This window comes from Rattus rattus, chromosome 17 (genome assembly GCF_011064425.1).
Source record: "Rattus rattus isolate New Zealand chromosome 17, Rrattus_CSIRO_v1, whole genome shotgun sequence".
NCBI classification, from domain to species: Eukaryota; Metazoa; Chordata; class Mammalia; order Rodentia; family Muridae; genus Rattus; species Rattus rattus.
The window spans coordinates 953,233-973,894 of record NC_046170.1 but is presented as its reverse complement, the minus strand read 5'-3'; the positions used below and the strand labels follow the sequence as shown (position 1 = coordinate 973,894).

At 45.7% G+C, this 20,662-nt stretch overlaps 1 protein-coding gene across 1 annotated transcript in view; it reads right to left on the bottom strand.

Annotated features, from left to right (window-relative positions):
* Positions 1 to 360: 360 nt before the first annotated feature.
* The window catches only part of Ogfod1 (2-oxoglutarate and iron dependent oxygenase domain containing 1), a 25,796-nt gene continuing 5,494 nt past the window's right edge, over positions 361 to 20,662 (bottom strand). The window contains exons 3-13 of the mRNA XM_032888092.1: positions 18,152 to 18,198; positions 13,672 to 13,772; positions 11,111 to 11,227; positions 10,473 to 10,564; positions 10,138 to 10,266; positions 9,639 to 9,752; positions 7,659 to 7,738; positions 7,094 to 7,407; positions 1,912 to 2,034; positions 1,477 to 1,535; positions 361 to 778 (exon numbers count right to left, since the gene is read on the bottom strand). Coding sequence (XP_032743983.1) covers positions 617 to 778; positions 1,477 to 1,535; positions 1,912 to 2,034; positions 7,094 to 7,407; positions 7,659 to 7,738; positions 9,639 to 9,752; positions 10,138 to 10,266; positions 10,473 to 10,564; positions 11,111 to 11,227; positions 13,672 to 13,772; positions 18,152 to 18,198 — 1,338 coding nt within the window. The 3' untranslated portion in view covers positions 361 to 616. The remainder of the gene's footprint in view (positions 779 to 1,476; positions 1,536 to 1,911; positions 2,035 to 7,093; positions 7,408 to 7,658; positions 7,739 to 9,638; positions 9,753 to 10,137; positions 10,267 to 10,472; positions 10,565 to 11,110; positions 11,228 to 13,671; positions 13,773 to 18,151; positions 18,199 to 20,662) is intronic.

Sequence of the window (20,662 nt, the reverse complement as noted above, 5' to 3'; positions counted from 1 at the left end):
AGTGTGCTCAACCCCACAGACTATACGTGCAGGAATTGTGGGGGTGGCGGCTCAGGCCTGCAATCCCAGCACTTAGGAGTTGAGGTGGAAGGATCAGTATTTCAGAGCTAGCCTGGGCTACATAGTAAAACCCTGTCAAAAGAACAAAATAAACAACCCAACCCCCCTCAAACCAAAAACAAATGTTATCCTGCTAAACTGTGTATGGGTGTGTGTGTATTTAACCATAAATTAAAAAAAAAAAAAATCACCAAAGTTAGAAAGTTGCCAAGGCAGTTACTATAGAACCAAAAGAATTCAAATGGGGGAAAACCAGTTTTTAAAAACCAAGGGAAAAGTTCATAGCTCCAGCATGATGTCTAGTTTGAGGACAATCATGACTTTTATGAGAGGATGACCAAGATTTGTATGTTTGGGGACAGAGTCGCACTGTCTAAGCCACACTGACCTTGGAACTGAAGGTCCCCTTCCTCTGCCTCCTGAGGCTGGCATTACAGGCGTGCACCAGCACAGCCAGCAAGGGCAGCCTGTAAGGAGGGCACTTAGTTACCCAGCATGCCGCGCTTCCCTTCCCAGCACTGGTGGAGCGAATGCTAGCTGGCCCTGCCCAGTCTTGTTACTCGTAATACATGAATGCGAAGTCCCAGAACCCGCTTCTGTTTGGGAAGGTGCTCCTCTGCTCTAGGCTGCGGTGGTTAATGTGCTTCACAAATCTCAGAGTTTCTCTGTCTCTGTAGACCAAGGCCAGAGCATTGTTTTCTGGATTCACTATGAGCAGCTGAAACAGGACACACAAGACACGTCAGAGCCCAGAGTCACTCTCAGCTCGGCGGGGAATTATCACAGAGCGGGGGGGGGTGGTGGTGGTGGTGGTGGTGGGGGTGGTGGTGGTGGTGGTGGTGGTGGTGGTGGGGTGGGGTGGGGGTGGGGGGGTGGGGTGGGGGGGTGTATTTAAGCAGGGAGGAGATGAGCTTTTCTCTGTCTAGACATTTCCCAACAAGCTCTGCTTCACTAGCGCAAACTCAGAAAAGGTTTTGCCTAGTGTGTTTTCAGCTACTTAGAGATCGGGGGCGTGGCCTCAGCACGCCCCTCAGTAAGGCACAACAGTGTGTGCTGACTTCCCTTTCACAACATTACTGCAAGCTCAGCATTTTCTTGTAAAATCAGAGCCACCTCAAGGCTAGCATGAATTTTCAGCTAAGACCACTGGCTGAGGTAACACAATTTGTGTTTCTTGCCAGTCGTGATGGCTCACGCCTGTAGCATTAGCATTTGGTCATTGAAGGCGGGAGTGTTGTGCCAAGAATGAGGCCAGCCTGGGCCATATAGTGAGACCCTGCCTCAAAAAAACAACCCCCCCAAAACAAAACAAAAAAACAAAAACAATTAAAACCAATAAGGAAATAAATTGGTGTCTGAAGAACAGGACTCTTTCAAGAGCTAGAAAGGAGAACTTGTTCGAAGGAAGCCACTTACCTCTTCATCTTCACCTTTCGCAATGTAGGAGGTGAAGCCGCCATACTCTGGCTCCCAGCCTGACGAGGGAAAGAAAACGGCACTGAGCCCCCACTGCCAGAGGGACTCCTGCTGAACAGGGGCTCTGGGACTTGTGTATTGGCCTTTAGCGTCTGCTGTCATGGATTCCCTTCTGTTAAACGCCTAATTTCCCAGACAGCTGAACTGAAACCCAGGCTTACCAATGAATGCGGAAAGAGGAAAGTAAAGGGATTAGCCTTTCCATACCCAGATATAAATCCTATTTGGGGAGACTGAAGTTCACCGTCCCCAGTACCCTGGAGAGTTCTGAGGTTGTGGCCAGCGGCCAGTATGTATGAGTCGGCTGAGCTGGAGCGAGTCCCTCTGGAGAGTCTGCCTGGACTCAGGAGACGGCACTGCTCTGCTCCTTCCTACCTTCACAGCCGCAGTACAGAAACAGGTCCAAGGCAAACTCCGTCTTGCTGTTGTCGTGGACTAAAGTGTAGTGACCAGTTTTCCAGCGCCTCAGCTCTCCCTGGCACATGGGAACACTTGATTCTAAGAAAACACAAAATATGCCCAGCAGGTTTTTACAGCTTTGATACAAATGCTTGAAGGCAAGACCCACCATAAGGTCTTGTGACAGTCAGACGTTATGAGGTTTTACTACTCAGTGGGGAGGATGCCAAGTTCTAATGTCAATTTCTCTCTCTCTCCTCCCTCTCTCCAGTGTCTCACTCTCTGTAGACCAAGTTGAACTCAGAGATTCACCTGCTCTGCCAAAGAATGCTGTGGTGAAAGGGGCCAGCACTTCTGGCTGAGTCTCAGTTTCTTTACATTTTAGATGAAGGAGAGATTTAATCACAAAATGATTCAGTAAATAAATAAACCTTGAGCATACTTTTATGCATCTTAAAGCAAGGAAGAGATTTCTTATGTCACCACCAACGCAGGAAACATGGATGGTGGATAAACAGACAGTAGATAGATGGACGGAAGATAGATGGTCGGTAGATGGATGGTAGACAGATGGACTGTTTACTAAATCTTTTGGTTATTTGGATGGTAGACAGATGGACAGTAGACAGATGGACGGAAAACAGACAGATGGAAGATAGACGGTAGACAGATGGACAGTAGATAGATGGACAGTAGATAGATGGACGGTAGACGGATGGACTGATTACTAAATCTTTTGGTTATTTGAACGGTAGATAGATGGACGGTAGACAGATGGATGGTAGACAGACAGACTGATTGCTAAATCTTCTGGTTATTGCTGAGGATCCAATTGTGGAGCCAGGAATGGCAGAAGAGCACTTGACCACTGAGCTGTCCTGCCCTTCCTGCTGCCTACTTGGAAGAGCTGGGGTCTTTACAAAGCCCAGACCAGCCTTGAGGATGCAGTCCTCTTACCTCAGCCTCCTAAATTCTGGAGTTAGAGGTGTCTCGTCATGCCCAGCTTTGAGCACTAAACTATTTTGTAGAGTCGGAGGGTTAGGGATAGCGTTTGGTGGCACGACACCTGCCTGGCGTGGCCAAGCCTTGAGTTCCATTCCCAGTGCCACAGAAAGAACACACAATGACAACGTTTATAAAGTTTAAAGGAAGGCAGAGACTCTGGGTCTGCCACTGCCTCTTGGTTATAGACCCAGTTAGCTCCTTCCTCTGGATCCTCTCAGCCGTCCCTTCTAGCCCATCCCTATTCCTTTGTGTCAGCAGCAGACACCTAGAAACACTTTCTGCCTGGGATCCCAGTGAGCACCCCGGGACTCCGGTAAGCAGGTTTTCACTCTCCTTCCCGGTCTCTCACCGGAAGCCCTGCAGCAGCACGCTCGCAGGGGCCGCCCCTCTCACCCTACCTCTGTTCCCTGAGGATTCCAACGCTTGTTACAGATGGAGGTCTCTCCTAGCCCTCATGCTCCTCTCTGCAGATGTATTTGTCCTTCTGCAGCCTCCCTGCAAGAGGCCCTCCTTTCACCACACCTCCAGCTCCATGGGGACCTTGCTTCTTAGTGCAGACAGGAGGTCCTAGTTCATTCCCTCAGTTCTCAGCCTTTCCTCTTAGCCCAACTCTATTCCTCTGTGCCACCAACTGACCTGGAGAAGCACTCTCTACCGGGAAACCCACAGCCAATCCACTTTCCTAAAACCCAGAGACACCAACACCCAGAATCACTTCAGTCGTAACTACAGATGCTTAGACACCAGCACAGAAACACAACATGGAGGGCCAAGATAAAATGCCTGCACAAGAACCCAGCAACTCTACTACAGTGGGGCCTGGGAGACGCCATTCAGCTGAAGCACAAGACGTGGACGTTAATTATGTTCAAGGACCTTAAACAGTATGTGAATGACTTTTAATGATGTCCACAAAACCACAAAGAAATAGTGGGACGAAACAGTGAACAGCTCAAGGCATGAAAGTTGAAAGAGAATAATGAAAGAAAACCCCAATCTGAAAAACTGGAGGTGAAAAATTACACAAAAATCTTAGAGAGAAGCCTCACCAACAAAGTGGGAGACATGGAGAAGAGAGTCGCTCAGGCCCTGAAGACAAGGGACAAGAAATGTTACAGAAAACGTTAAATCTAAAACAAACCAACCCAGACACAAACAAGCAGAAAATCTGGGGCACTAGGAAAAGACCAAGCCTACAAATAATAATCATAGAGGAAGGAGAATAAACCCAAAGACACAGAAAATATTTTCAACAGAATCATAGAAGCACCATTTCCCAGTGTAAAGAAGGAAGTGCCTATATATGCATTTAAATGCCTACAAGAAGCATATAGAACAACAAACAGGACCAGAAAAATTCCACATGACACATAATAATTAAAACACTAAATGCATAGAATAAAGGAAAAATATTAAAAACTACAAGGGAAAAAGATGAAGCAGCCAAAAGACCAAGTAAGGGCAGGCCAATTAGAATAACGCCTGACATATCAGTGGAGACTCTAAAAGCTAGAAGGGCCTGAATGAATGTTCTACAAACTCTTATGAGACCACAGATGCCAGCCCAGATTATTATACCCAGCAAAGCTATCCATCACCACAGATGGAAAAAATAAGACATTCCATGATAGAACTGAATTTAAGCAGTGCTTATTTACCAATTCACTTCTATAGGAGGCACTAAAGGGAAAACTACTACTGCCTGAGGTGGCAAACTACATAAGAAAACAAAGAATAAATAATCCAAGAGCGGTCAATCAGAAGAATGGGGAAAGCCCCCACACCATAACAAATAAATAGCGAGAATCAATAAACACTGCTCATGGGTAACTCTTAATATCAATGGTCTTAATTCCCCCTAAAAAGACACAAACTAACAGAATGGATGGGAAGAGAGGCTCCATCCTTCTAGTGCATGCAAGAAACACACCCAACCATTAAGGCTAGATATCACCTTAGAATAAGAGGATGGAAAACGATGTTCTTAGCAAATGGACTCAAAGAAAGCTGGTGTAGCCATTTTAGTATCTGACAAAAGATATTTCAAACCAAAACTAAGCAGAAGGGAAGGACCCTAAAAACTCAAAGGGAAACCCACAAGAGGATATTGGAATCTTAAACATTTATCGCCAAACCAAGGCACAGAACTAAGCCAGGTAATCTCAAAGCATCAAACAAAATGGCTGAGAAACACTTAAAAAAAAAAAAAAAATTCAACATCCTTAGCCACCAGGGAATTGAAAATAAAGTACTTTTAGAGATTCTGTCGTTTGCCACTCAGAATGGCCAAGATCAAGGAAACAAATGACCGCTCATGGTGTCCAGGATGTGGGGAAAGGGAGCAGGTATTCACTGAGGGCGGGAGTGCAAACTTGTAAGCCACCATGAAAATCGGCTCCCTCAGGAAGCTGGGAACAGCTCTAGCTCAGGACGGCTACTACTCTTGGGCGTGCACCCAGAGGACTCGGCATCCTGTTCAGATACACAAACTGCTCATCTATGTTCATTGCTGCTCTGTTCCTAAGGGCCAGAAATTGGGAACTGTCTAGATGTCCACTAACCTATGATAAAGAAAATGTGGTGTGTTTACACAATGGAATAGTATTGAGATGTTAAAAAATGAAATCATGACATTTGCAGGTAGATGAATAGGACTAGAAAAAATTCATCCTGGGTGAGGTAACCTAGACCAATAGACAAGCACTGTATGTTATCTCTCTTACATGTGGATTTAGTTTTTAAGCATTTGATACTACAATCCATATAACCACCGAGGCTAGAGTAAGGGACTAAGGGAACGTATCTTCGAATGGAAATATGGGGAGGGACATCTAACACTAAGGGCCATTGTGGGTTACATGGGAATCTACTACTGTACAAGTTTCCTAAGAGAGAAACACGGTCAAGAGATATAAATGGAGTCAACAAAGAGCGGGGGAGACAATGTCCCAACCAGCCGCCTTTGTCATCGTGTGAAACCTCCGGTGCCAGTAATGGGTTCTATCTAGTTGAGTGGCTGGCCAAAGCATCTCCATGGAAAGCCCCAAACATCTCAGGCCATTGCTAAAGTCATTCTAAACTGACGGTAAGGCTTATTACCGAAGACATCATTTACATATCGCACTGAACACGGCGAGGTCAAGGAGGTGCCTCACTAGAGGCTTCGCCCCTTCTGGTTAGTGTTCATGGTACTGGAAGGTACTCTGCATGCTGTCAGACAGGAAAAGGTAGCCATCAACCCGGCCACAAACCCTGTGATCTACAGAGGCGGGCTGCTCGAAAGATACGCTGGCGTAGCAGTGGCACGGACACCATGGGAGTAACCCACCACGCCGACCACGAGATGGGACCCACGCCTGACACTGCGTGGGTGGCCCAAACAACAGTGTTCTGCTAAAGGAACACAACAAGGAGACTCTGCTAGTCCCATAGACCGCGCTCAGCCACCAGAGACCCTCTCCTTGCAGTCGATGGACACTAACACAGACACCCACAACTGGACACTGCGGAGAAACGGAGAACACTCAGTCCTAAGTGGGATGGAGCTATGCAGAAGAGAAGACAGAAAGATCGCAAAGAGCCAAAGGGGATGGACACAAGAACAACAACTCCAAATGACCCCTCCGCCACAACAGGGCTGATGCACGTCTGGATCCACAGAGACTGTGGCAGCGTTGTAATGGGGTCATGTGACAAAGAGTGACTATGGCTGAGCAGCCTCAGGCGAGAGGGTGAATGGCAAAGCTTCTGGGAGGAAGTGCCACAGCTCCGTTCTGAATGAGAAGGAAGGCGGGAAGAGCGGCCGGTGGAGAAACAGTAACTTTATTACAGTGAGGGCGTGGTCCCGAGGGAAGTGACACAAGATGCTATGCCGGCTTTCAGCTCTGCGTGAGGTTTCTTTGTTTTCTGGGTATAGATCTGACCTCTGCCATCTCCTTGGAGAACTCAAGATCCAGGAGAGCTGACTTTGTTTTATTCTCCTGTTCCTGAGGTGGACATAGTGGATGCTCAGGAAGTACTTGTTACGTGGGTAAGGAAGGATCAATCATTTGTGTCTGGTGCCTTAGACCGTGGCCATCCCGACACCCAGGGATAAATCAGTGCAATGGCTTCAGGTGGAAATAAAAGCGAGTCCTAACACCGGTGAGCTTACCTTTCTTTGCTTCGTCTTCCTGTGGTTCTGGGTCTGCCTGTCCACCATTCTCTTGACTGTGGCTGCCGACGGCTGCCTGATTATCCTCTGGCCCTGGGGGGCTTTGGCTAGTCCCTTCTTCAGTGCCACCAGCAGCGCTGGCTGTCTCCCCCTCTCCTTTGTCCTCGGTCTCATCATCTTCTGAAGGGGCCAAGAAGTGAAGCTTCAGCCCGGTGAAGTTGGAGAGCAGCAGGAACATTGCCTCTGAGTGAAAAAGGCCCATGCACTCCTTCAGAACATCAGGGAGGTTACTTTCGTTCGCTTTCTCATAAAACCTGAAAAGAAGCAATGGCAAACTCTCAGCCCCACACGCGAGACTGCCCATCCATCGAAACTGGTCATTAGCCTTGAGCCTTTCTCCCTAAGTGACAGCACAACTTATGACGACAGTGAGACTCTGCTAGGACCTGCCACAGCATGTCCTGGGGAACTAAATATTAAGGCAAGTGTCCTACTGGGGATGAGCTGTGCAGACGAAAGGGAGATGCTAAATGCAGATGGAACCCCCTGTGATGGTGACCTCTACCTTTTGTTTGGGGGACCATGGTTTTTCCATTCCACATCTCCTTTCTCCAAGGCTTCACAGACCTTTGCAAATTTCTCAGGCTGGAAAATAAGCAAATAAAGATGTTAGCAAATCCTCCTGCAATCAATCCCTCACTATTCCATGAGGAGAAGTGGCTCTGTAGAATATCAGCTGGCTGATTCCTAACAGGACCATTTGATTATTTCCTCTTTCATACATGGTCTCTGTGGCAGCTGTACCCAAAGGAACCAAGTGTCATTGGGCTATTCCGTTACTGTTTGTAAATTTATTATTAAAGATTTTTATTTGCATGCGTGTGATGCATGTGAATGTATGCACATGAATACATGCACCCATGCGTGTGTGGGTAGAGGCCAGAAGTATCTCTTCCACTGGTTCCTCACTGAACCCGGAGCTTGTGGTTCCCAGACCCTCGCCCCACTAGGTTGGTAGCCAGCAATTCCACCCTCTTATCTCTACCCTAGAAGATAAGCAAACAAACATCTGCTCACATGGGTGCCAGGGGTCTGAGCTTAGACCCTCATGCTTATGAAACAAATGGCCCTACTCTGACCCTCTCTCTAGCTCTTAGTGCTTGAACAGCTTACTTTAAATTGCTTATCACTAAACCTCAGATTCCTAGTGGCACTAACTCCTCTTGGATTCTTAGGATGCCGTGAGGAAAAGGTAAACTGTATTAGCGAGTCTCAGTAAAATGGACATCTCTACACACCAATATAGACTCTCTTGGTCCCACTTGTCCCCTCATTTAAGAAGCTCTCGAATTTAGCATAGTCAAATACAATGTTAAGAACCTGGCTTTCTATTAAAATATACCCGTAAGAGGCTTCACCTAAAAAATTACATGTATATGGGCGTTTTGTCTGAATGTTTATGTGTCTGTGCACTGCCCATGAGGGCCAGAAGAGGCCCTGGATCCCCTGGAAATGGAGTTAAAGACAGGCGTTAGCTGCTATTACTTTTGTAACAAGATAAAGCCTCTCAAATTCTGTAACGTTCAATGTCAGCTGTGAAATTCTGACAGAGTCAGTTTACAGAACCCCTCCTCTTTTAATTTTTTTAAAGAATTATTTCTTTATAGTACACTGTAGCTATCTTCAGACACAACAGAAGAGGGCATCAGATCCCATTACAGATGGTTGTGAGCCACCATATGGTTTCTGGGAATTGAACTCAGGACCTCTGGAAGAGCATTCAGTGTTCTAAATTACTGAGCCCTCTCTCCAGCCCGAACCCCTCCTCTTTTTCGTGGAGGAAGAGCTCCTGGGAATGTGTATTTGTGTCCGCCGTGGTCATGGAGTGCTTTGTCAGTGTGTGCTGTCTCACAGAGCTCTCGCAACTCTGCAAGAAAGGCAAGGTGGGTATCGTCGCACTGTAACCAGTAATACAACAAATACCTAGTGAGGCTGATTGGCTCAGGTCAGGGAAACCTGAGCCAGCACATGATTCTGACTTCCGCCCTCTTTCCACTCAAGTTGGCTCATGATGGTCAAAACATTCAGTGTTAGATCAACTATAAGTAGCAATCTATCTATTACAAATTAGCAAATACCACACTAATCAAATGAACAGGAAAAAACCCCAACTAGGTATCCAGTCCCTATCAAGGCAGGGATGTGTATGTGTACACTGAGCAGTGTAGTCCTGGACAGGAGAGATGGTTTAGTGGTTAAAGTGCTTTTTACAGAGGACCCCGACCTGGAACTGACTCAGTGCCAGGGGACCTGATGCCCACTTCTGGCATTTAAGCACCCATATGCATGTGTGCATACATTCATGCTTTTATTTAAAAACAAAAGATAAACCTTAACAAAAGAGTTCTCAGAATCTTGGGGATATCAATTTATTTGAAGAGAATGACATAAACATCTGAACTAAGAGGGAAAATAAGTCTTGGGGCACTCACGTTTCCCAAGACTAAATGTCAAACAACACATACAGACCAGGGTATGGGCCTACCTTAAGAAACTCCTTCAGGAGAATTTCAGACCTTTCCTCAAATTCTTCCTGAATTTGCATTTGATAATCCATTTCCAGGTAAGCAGGGTTGATCCACTCGTATAAAATTTCATGCTTATAAGAGAAGCAGCAGATACAGGGGATCCATTAGTCCCTTCTGTTCTATAGCACCATTCCACATTCCTCACTTTTTATGTTTTCTCCTATCAAACAAACAAGTACTGGAAAACTATGCCAAAAACATTATCAGTATCTGTCTAAGAAAAGTGAAAGTTCCAAGTCTAGTTTCAGCACTGGCAAAACCCAATCTTAAGATCAGGAAAACAGGCTGAGTATACAGTTCATTGGAAGAATGCTTGGTTAACGTCTGCGAGGCCCTTGGTTTGATGGGTAGTGCTGCAAAATACATGCCAGTTCTCACGTCCTCCCAAGTGAAGTCAGAAAAACGACTGATGTGTGTATAGCACAGAAAGTAAGACTTCCAATAATTTATGCTTACGTCTTGCGGGATGTGAGGGCTTCGAGGGACTGGGGGCTCAAAGTAGGTGGGAGGCCTGGCTAACGAAGGACCGTGAAACCAGCCACTTATGGACAAACGTGTTAATTCTTCAGACAGGACTTCAGACACCTGCAAGAGCGAGACCATCGGCATCAACACAAGGGATGGGGAGTGAGGACACAGGTCAAGGCACACTAGCTTGAGCCCGTCAGGCTGGGTACGCAAAGGTCCTGGTGAGACAGTGAGTCCAACGGGAAGGAGACAGTGTTAGTGGGTGATCCAAGAGCCAGACCCTTCATCCCTAGGGCACTGTAGATTTGCCTTACGGTCTTTACCTGGTGAAAGGACACTGGAGACACTTCAAAGAAAACCAGTTTGTTCCAGGCAGGGACAAGAGACTTCACAATCTGCTTTGGCTGCAAGTGTTCTGCATCGGGAGAGAAGACACCCATGAATAGGGCCCAGCATCCTTAGCACTTTCCGGCTGCCTCATCCAGCCCTCAGCCTTCTCATATACTCCCCCTCCTACCTGTCACTCAAGCTTGCTCCTTCAGCTAGGTGACATGTGCTTCTCCCACACCGTCCACCCATTGCTGATGAGAGCCAGATTAGGTTCTCATTCTCCTGGAGTCATCCCGTGGTGAGCCCCTCAAAAGACCTGAACTCTTTGTCAAACAGACTGCTGTTAGCAGACTCATCGGCGCATGGAGCTTGGTGTGCTTTTTACCCTGTGCGGTTAGGACACAGTTAAGGCCCACTTCTCATATGAATCAGCTTGGTCTCTGGAGAACTGACCTGAAATTTAACTTCAAGAGGTGGTGGTTGGGCTTGCATTAATTCCACCCGTGGTGGTCACTGTGCTAAGTGCACGGTTTCTCTGTCATTTGACACATCGTATGTCAGAGTGGCTGTCCTGAGGCAAGTGCTGGGAATTCAGGAGTGGCTACCTGGAGCTGGTAAACGTGCATCTTACCATCAGTGTCATAGAGGTCCAGGGTGCCCCCCAAGTCTCTGTCCCAGGAAGGAACCAGGTACAGAATGAAGGCGATCCGGCGCCCCTCCAGCTCATCGTCATGGCAGAGCAGAGCATCTGTAAGCACGAGAGCGTAATTTAGGTCTCTGCGTACACGGTCGCTGCTACCTGCCTTGTATTCTGTCAGGTCTGACACTCGTCTGTAACGTCCACTCCAGCTGTAACTGTCCTGCAGTTTTAAAATGACGCTTCTCTTGTGTAAATGTAGCAATAACACTCAGACAATATAGAAAGCTTTAAACACAACCAATACAGACAGATCTACAATACGGTTATGGAAACACTACTTTCCACATATTTTTTTGTAGTACTTTTCCCTTGTATATATGTTTACCTAAAGAAATGCTTATGCTATAGTGGTGGGTTATAGACTGAGTGTTTCAAAATTACAGGGCGAGCGTCTTTCCATCAATACACACCCTGACATCACTTTTAATGGCTGCACTCGCTGTCCTGTGTAGACACATGGGTATACACGCTCCTTTGTTTTTTTTTTTTTTTTTTTAATTTTAAACATTTATTTCTTGTGATGTTGGTGGCAGGAGAGGGACATGTGGATCAGAGGACAATGTAGGAAGGTGGTCCTCCCTTTCTGCCATGTAGGTCTTGGGAATGCAACTTAGACTGTCAGAACCAAGCTGCCTCATGGCAACTTACACTGCAGTGATCTACCAATATAAAAATTACCATGTGAAGATAACTGAACCAAGGTTTGCCGACAAACATGGCAGTTACATAATCTTAGAGCAGCATGTTCAAGGTTCTTGGTTTGTCTCCCACAATTCTGATAGTCAAGTCTGGGAGCAAAGCTTTACAATCCTAGCTACTGCAGAAGTTGAGCAAGAGATTCAAGGTTAAAGCCAATCTGGGCTACAGGGTGGGTTCAAAAGCAACCTAGGCAACTTAGATGCCAACTGAGAGAGAGAGAGAGAGAGAGAGAGAGAGAGAGAGAGAGAGAGAGAGAGAGAGAGAGAGAGAGAGAACTGAGGCTACATCTCAGAGACAGCATCTGCCTAGCAAGTTGAGACCCTTGGTTCAATCCCAGCAGCAGAACGAATAGCAAAAGCATCTGCCACAAAGCGTGTCCTGAAGGAGGAAGGCAAAGCAAGGCGCGGCGATCTGAGACTGGCCTCCCCATAAGCTCTCCAAGGTCACATCTCAAGGTTACAGAGTCACTTTGAACCATCCAGCAGGATTCAGGAAAAGCTCAGCATTAGCTATGGCATTCCTTCCAAATGCACATCTCGAGGAGAATCACCCAATCATAAGGACACAACGGATACATCTAGACCCAAGGAGTTGTTAAAAGACAAGTGTCTGTAAGTCTGTGGAAGCATCAGGATCCAGGAAGTCGAGGAGAGACCAGGAGGCTGATCTAGACTGAAGGGGGCTCGGCAGACAGGGCGAGCGGATGCGGTACGCCATCCTCCACAAGATCTTTTCGCCTCAAGGACTGAACAGTAGCAAGTGAACGACGTCTATGAATTGGGCGGGAGCAACACTGGCCGTCACGTTTCTGACTCTGAAGTTCATTACTGTCACAGAGGAAGAATGACTGCAGTGTTCAGGCCTATGGAATCTCAGGACTGCAACTGCCTTTCAAGTAAAACGGGAAAACAAATTATTTGCGCCATGCTTGACTCTGATTCTACTTCTGTTTGAAATTATTTTAAATTAAAAATAAAAAAGCTAGATGTGGTGTCGCTCCAGATGAGCTGTTAGACTGAGGACAGCCCGAATTACAAAAGCGAGTCCCTGTCTCAAAGAAAATAAAGCAGTAAGTAAGAAAAAGTACTAAAGATACAGCATGGCTTTTCACATGCATTCCTAAGTTCATCTCCAAAACACTTTACCAATTTAGACTTCCCCAAGACCATATGTGACAGCAAACCTGAATTGAAATTTAGTAAGACGGGGTTAGGGATTTAGCTCAGTGGTAGAGCGCTTGCCTAGCAAACGCAAGGCCCTGGGTTTGGTCCCCAACTCGAAAAAAAGAAAAAGAAAAAAAAAAAAAAAAAAGAAATTTAGTAAGACAAATCCACGTAACCCTTCCTTCCATACACACTCCGGTGCACATTTCTGAGTTCAGAAGGGGAACTGGAAGGCAAAAAAGCTCTGAGGGGGAAAGGCAGGTGACAGGGTTGTTACTGTTTTCATATCCATTTCCTATATCCACTTTCTAAATTCAGAATAAGAGAAGGAAAACCAGCATTAAAGGAGAGGAGGACTGTTAGAAGTCTTGAACAGAATTTATAGCACCACCTTCTGAGTTTTACAATACTGTGTGCGGGTTGGTATGAGAACTTTTCTGCAAACACGTTCAATAGCTCCATACACCACAGACAACCATTACCTTACCCTTTGTGGTGACGGCTATTCCTGTGTATGAGCCGAGTCCTTACAGGGAAGACACGAAGCTACCTGGTACCCTGACACTACCGTCCATCATGGTGGAGCTAAAGCCTCGGAATCTTTAGACAGCAGGGCGTTAGCCTCCTTACCAGTGAACTCGTATTTAGCACAGGACATGTCAACGGTTGCTTCTAGGTCAATGCCGGAAACCTTAGAAAGCCAGGCCCGAAAATCTTCAAACATAAGTGTCCTAGAAGTGTGAACAAAAAAAGACGGCTCGTTAGGCCACAGATGGCCTCGGTCTGCAGCTGTGTTAGTCCTATACATACTCTCTCAAGGTCACATTTTACTCAGGGGCGCTGCTCTCAAATCTCACTCACAAGACCCCGAGAGACGCTCCGGCTCCCTTTAAACTTGCACAGTGTCCAGTTCCCAGAGAAACAGTGTAACTCCCAGTTACCACAGTGCTCTTGTTCCAAGCCTCCCCATGCGTTGTGTTCTCTAGCAGTTTGCCTTCATTTGGGATGTCCTCCACACCAGCGCCCTGAGCGCCGTCGTAAGCCCCCACGTCAGGGCTTCGTTACAAATCACCCATTGTCAGAAAGCCTTTCCCGCAGTAGATGGGAAAACTCAACCGCTATTTTCACACATTTTGCTTCGGACATCAAACATGTGGGCTTTCTGCTGGTACCTACCTATTTTTGGAAACACTACCTACAGGATTAATGGTTCAGACTCACAGGATTGGTCCAACCTTCAGACCCAATCAGAAGACCAGCTCATGAGTTTTGCCGGCTGGGTATAAATATGAGGTCCCTACAACACCCTCCTCAAGCTGGAGCCTTTGTTAGGTAATTTTTGCTTACTGTATTTCTAGTTTATTATAAAAAGAGACAACTCAGGGGTTGGAGAGATGGCTCGGTGGTTAGCAGCATTCCCTGCTCTTGCAGGGAACTTGGGTTTAGTTCTCAGCACCCACATCAGGAAGCTCACATCTGCAATTTCAGTTCCAAGGGATTCAATGTCCTCTGGCTTCCAGGGGCATCTACACACACATGAGCTCAACTAGGGCAGGCACACATTAACAAAATAATCTTTCTATAGACAAATATAAAAGATTCACAGCATAAAGTGCTGGGAAAAGGAACAGAGCTTGTCTCCATCTCTCTAGCATCCACGACTTACAGATGCTTTGCTACACAGGCCTGATGGATTAAACACACCACTGGCCACTGGTGATGAACCCAGCCAGCCGTAAGCCCCTCTTCTTCTGCTTTGTAGTTCAGTCTTGGTCTACAATGTACTACGTCACTCAGGCTAGACTCAGACTGGGGGCACTCCTCCCACTCCATCCGAACACCCTCTGGTTTTTAGTAGAGGTAGAACATTAGGGCTGAGAGCTGTACTCCTCTCCGTTATCCTCTTGGCAGCTGTCCCTCCTTCCCCAACCTTAGGGGTGTTCGTTACCTTCAGCTCTGGTACGACAGAAAAGGATTTTTCCTGAGAAAAGATTTCCCTTTTGCCTTTATTAACTCCAACACTTACGTTTTAGGAGCTGGCTGCCAGCGATGGGGACTAAGATCAAATATGCATTTCCTGTTATAAACCTCAGTGTCATAAGCACTAATACTAATGCAGTGATGTGCCCTTGAAATTGGGATTGTTTTGAACTGTCTTTTTCTAATTCTCATTTTGGTTAAATCTACATGTGTACCTCTCCTGCTTTTTATTGCATCCTTTCTAAAACTGCAACGGTGCTGTGGGGAAGGCAGAGTCCGACTGAGAACAGCTCTCTCTTCACTTTGGGACATAACTGTCAATAAACCCATTTTTCCCTTTGATGTATTTTATGCCACTTTTTCTTCACAAAGGCAAGAAGCTGGGTCCAGGGTTGAGTAGTGAGTCCTAGGGGCTCCAGTAACACTAGAATTGCCACTTACAAGCGCCTGGGTGAGCGGCTGCAGGAGATCATGAAGTGACCTTTCTTTTTTTCTTTATCTTTAATTTTTTTAAAAGATTTATTTATTTATTATACATAAGTACACTGTTGCTGTCTTCAGACACACCAGAAGAGGGCATCAGATCCCATTACAGATGGTTGTGAGCCACCATGTGGTTGCAGGGATTTGAACTCAGGACCTCTGGAAGAGCAAGCAGTCCGTGCTCTTAACCACTGAGCCCTCTAGCCCTAAAATGACCTTTCTAAAATTTAAATTTATTTGTGTATGTGTGTGTGTGTGTGTACACATACAATGGAACACATGTGGAGGTAAGAGGACAATATGGAGAAATCTGTTCTGTTCTTTTATCCTCTGTGTTGGGAATTGAGCTCAGGTCATCAGGCTTGGTGGCAGGCACCTTGACCAGCTGAGCCAACACACTGGCCCACAAAATGACTTTAAAATGTAGTAACAATGAATACTATATTAATCACACAACAGTCAACAATACCCACAGGTGTTCTGATGCGAGCAGGGTGTTAACATAAAAGATAAGGAACATTTATTTCCATTATAAGCTAAGCTAGCCTTCTGGTCTTTGTGTAGAAGCCTCTTTAATATAATTTATAACTAGTTGAGTTAGTCAACTGAAATAATGTTAACTTTGTTAATTAAAAACCTTTAGTTAGACATATGGTACATGATTCTGATCCCAGTGTTGAGGAAGGTAAGGCAGGAGGATTGCCGTAAGTGCAAGACCCACCAGGACTATATAGAACGATTTCATCTGAAAACAAAGACAACAACAAAAATAAAATACAAACTCCAAATCCAAGTATTTAAGTTACCTGTGATCAAATTATGTATGTACAGATACAGTATTTTTGGCTCAAAGGCATGGAACAGAAATTCCTTAAAAAATGCAATTGTGCTGTCAATTGCTACATATTAAGTCTCCTGGGGAAAAGATTCCACCACCATTTTCTTATCATGTTTATATCCTATACTATACTGTGCTTGGCTGGGAAAACCCCAGAAGTGTTGGGTAACATCTAAAGGCACAGGGCCACTTATGCAGAATGTGCCAATACAGCCAGCTGCTATGATGGCTTTCAGACAATGGTGGGGGGGTAAGGGTGGGGATAAACACTTCTGGAAACCCCAACTTTCAAAACGAATGCTACAGAACGCTCTTTCTACACTCTGTGAACGCATCACAGGACAGGCCTCTACTTTCTGTCATCCTCAGCATCTTTAATGTCCTCCACGAGGATGCCCAGAACATACATGGCAGGTAAAATGAGCAACGTTTTGTAATGGTCAAGGAGGTTCAGCTCTCGTGTTACTGAGCTGTGACTTCCAATCTGCAATGATGCTCAGTCAGAGATGACAGGTGCCTTGCACTCGGGAGATGAAGTGTGTTACAGTGAAACTGTCCCTCTCTGGGAGGAAAGTCTAAATTAGTACCCAATGTGAGTTACAGCTAATGCATAAGCTATACTTCTAGACAGAAAGAAAAAACCTGCCCAGGCTGCTATCAGATGTATGGAAAACAGCTGTTATAAAGCATGTGGTCATCCCAGAAAAACAAACTGACAGAAGTAGAAAGAAACTCAGTTGGTATACAGGGGTAGACGTTTATGTCCGTGGCAGTTCTTTTCAAGGCATCTGAGTGGTGTCTGATGGTGGCAACCGTTATACATCTGTAAGGGGAGAGAAGGTTGCCAACTGAAATAGAATACAGCAACTATCCAGGATACTAGATCTTAGAGATTGAAAAACAAAACACTGAACTGACAGAGTAAAGTGTGACCGTGCTTATTAAAATTCACATGCGTATTAATGGTTGTGTAGTTTTTTGTATGGGATCTTTGAGTACTTCTTCCTTCTGTCATGATCTTAGAACCACTCTATAAAATGTGCATACTTGGGGGTATACAGAGGTGACACTAATTAAGAGAAGTAGAGGACCTGGGTTCAGTTTCCAGAACCCACATGGCAGATCATAGCCATCTGGAACTCCGGTTCCAGGGGCTCCTGCATCATCTTCTGGTGTCCATGGGCACTGCACAAACATGGTGCACATGCACATACACAGGCAGAACACTCATGAGCATAATAATTTTTTAAATATATACTGCTAAGGGTTTTGATACAGCATCTTCTAAAGTCCTGTGGCAGTATGAAAATGTATCTGTCAACACTGGAGTTTTAATTTTCAGAACTTCCTAGCTTCCTGAGCAGTAACTGCTAGCTCCAATGTTACTTTGTTTCCTCCATAAGTGAGAAAGCCAAACATTTAATGATTAAGAATTTGGAGTCAGGCATGGTAATCAGCACTTGTTAAATCTGAGGTAGGAACCTTCTGTGACTTTCAGGCCAGGCTGAGCTACATACGTAGACAGTGCTAGACCAGCCTGAGACCCTGTCTGAAAAGAAGGGAGAAAGAAAGGCAGGGAGGTTAGGAGGGAGAAAGGGAGAGTGATCAAGCCAACCAAAGCCTAAACTTGTATCGTAGCTCCTTCAGTTTTCGTTTGGTTGTCTTAAAGAAGTTATCTAGTTTCTTCCGGTTTGTTACCTCCTTTACCAAACACAATAATGTCGGCAAAGACTTCGTGATCTAATATTTAAAACTCGGTGCTGTGCCTAACACCCATCTGGCTCCCGACAAATATTATAACCTGCTTACCTCAAGGCTGAGATATGAGGCTCTTTTCTCTTCTTCAAATCATCGGACTTTATCATAAAGGGGGAAAAAAAGAATTCCTTGTTACAACATGCAAAGAAGGGCAGTAAGAACTCTGACAGTAGAACTCTGTGGCTACGAACCCAGACTCTGAAGAGAACTACCAGGTCTGATGGGTGACCCCGCCATCTGACAGCTCTGATACAGGCAAATTGGTGCATTTGTGTATAATTCAATTAACAAACACCTAAGTGGCTATTACAGAGAAGTTCAGGTTTGTCGAAGGATGCAGAGAGTAGACATAAAATTGATGTTAGCTTAAAGGTGACACACACGGGACAACGACAGAGAGGGATGGGCTGTGCTGAGAGCGGGAAGGGTCTGCAATGGTAAGTAGGGTACCCAGGCTAGACTTCCATGAGGGAGAGGCAAATTTATCCAAAATGCTGTAAAGACACTAAGTGGCTGGGGGAGGTGCGAATGGGAAGCAGAGGGAGACGAGGCTTGAAGGCCTAATGAAAGGCACCGTGTTGGCCTGGGGCCTCTCTACATGGCTGTCGGCCGAGGAAATGAAGAGTCATTAGTTTTCAGGCAAACAAGGAACGTGAGGTAAAATTATTATTTTTAATTCTTTATTTACATACAGTGCTCTGCCTACACACCAGATGAGAGCACCGGATCTCATCATTGATGGTTGTGAGCCACCGTGTGGTTGCTGAGACTTGAACTCAAGACCTCTGGAAGTAATAACTCTGAGCAGTCTCTTCAGCCCCATGAGATAAAATCTTGAGAGGAAATCCCCATTGTAAAGAATCAGACATTTTAACCACTTGAAAGCACCCAACTCCACGGTTTCACAAATTCCTGATGTGGGCAACCATGCTGCATAAGCCTAGAATTTAACACTGTGAAACCCTGTGTCTAGTCGGTAGTCAGACTCCATGCTTTTCTAGTACTGCCTTGTAACAAGCATCACCCAGTTTCTGTTTCTATGGCCCATCTAACCTAGTGTGAACATGTAGTATGTGTATATGTGTATTAATATGTGTGATACCAATGTGCCATGGCCACAGGACATCAGGGTTCAGCACCTTGTTGAGGTACGGTCCCTCTTGTTTCTACCGACTGCAGACTCCAGGCTGGCTGGCCTACAAGCTTCTTGCCTCCACCTCACCAGAGGAGGCTGAGATTAGATGTTTGCCACCACATCCAGCCTTTTTATGTGGGGTCTGAACTCAGTCTGAACTCAGAAGCAAGTGCTCCCACCTGCTGAACCATCTCACTGGTCCCAGAGTCTGGCTCTCCTGTCATTTACCAAAATGTTTCTAAGCTTCATTCCTGTTGCAGCCCTGACTGATTCTCCACTAGACTGGGATGCTGCATTTCGTTTACCCATTACTCGGTGGATAGATGTCTAGGTGCTTCTACTTTACAACTACTATAAATGGTACTTCTGTGAACGTTTGTGAGCAAGTTTTGACTAACTTTCTATCTCTCTTGAATCCACTTATAAAAAGGAAGAAAATGGTGACACATAGGTATGTGAAGCCAGGAGACTGGCTAGTACGCTGACACAGTAACTATGGTGAGAGAGACAGCTTGGACGAGGTGAACTCTGTTGATGGTGGAAGTGTAGGAAGTGTTTTGGGATGCAGTGAAGGATGTCCTTGGTGGACAGGACATGAGGAGTGAACCGGGAGTTAAGAACTGAGATCAAGAGGAATGGCAGAATCAGTTGAAGGCGATTAATGTTGGTTCTAACCCTGAGACTCCTATAAGACTTCCAAGAAGAGACAGAAAGCTATGAGGCTCCATGGAAATCTGTGTTCGATCTTAATTCAGAGATCAAACTCTTGATTAGTCTGGCGTTAAGAAGGACTCTGTCATTAGGAAGTTGGTTATGTGAGCCGGTGAGATGGCTAAGTGTGTAAAGGTGCTTGTGTGAAAATCTGCTGACAGAGTTTGCACCTGGAACCCATGTAAAACTGGAAGGAGTCGCGGCCACAGAGTCGTCCTCTGACAGTCGTCCCACCATGCCTCCCCCGATGATATTAATTAAAATAAAAAAATGGTGGTTGTAAGGGGAAAGCCCAGAAAAGGAAACTAAGAAAAAGTGCTCTACAATAAGAAGAAAAATTAAGGGAGTATTTGTGGTGGTTTGAATGAGAATGGCTGCCATCCTTATATATTTAAATGCTTGGTTCCCCACTGGTGGGCTACTGGGAAGGAACAGGAGGTGTGGTCTTGGAGGAGGTATGTCACTGGGGGTGGGCTGTGATGTCAAAGCTCACGGGACTTCTAGTTACAGCTCTCTGCCTAGTGCTTGTGAGTGACTTGAATTCTCAGCTGTGGCTCTGGAATCGTGCTTACCTGCCCGCTGCCGTGCTCCCTACCGTGATGGTCACGGACTGCTAACCCTCTGCAGTTGTGTGTGTGCATTAAACGCTTTCTTCTATAAGCTGCTCTGGCCACAGTGTCTCTTCACAGTAACAGAAAAATAACTAAGTCAGTACG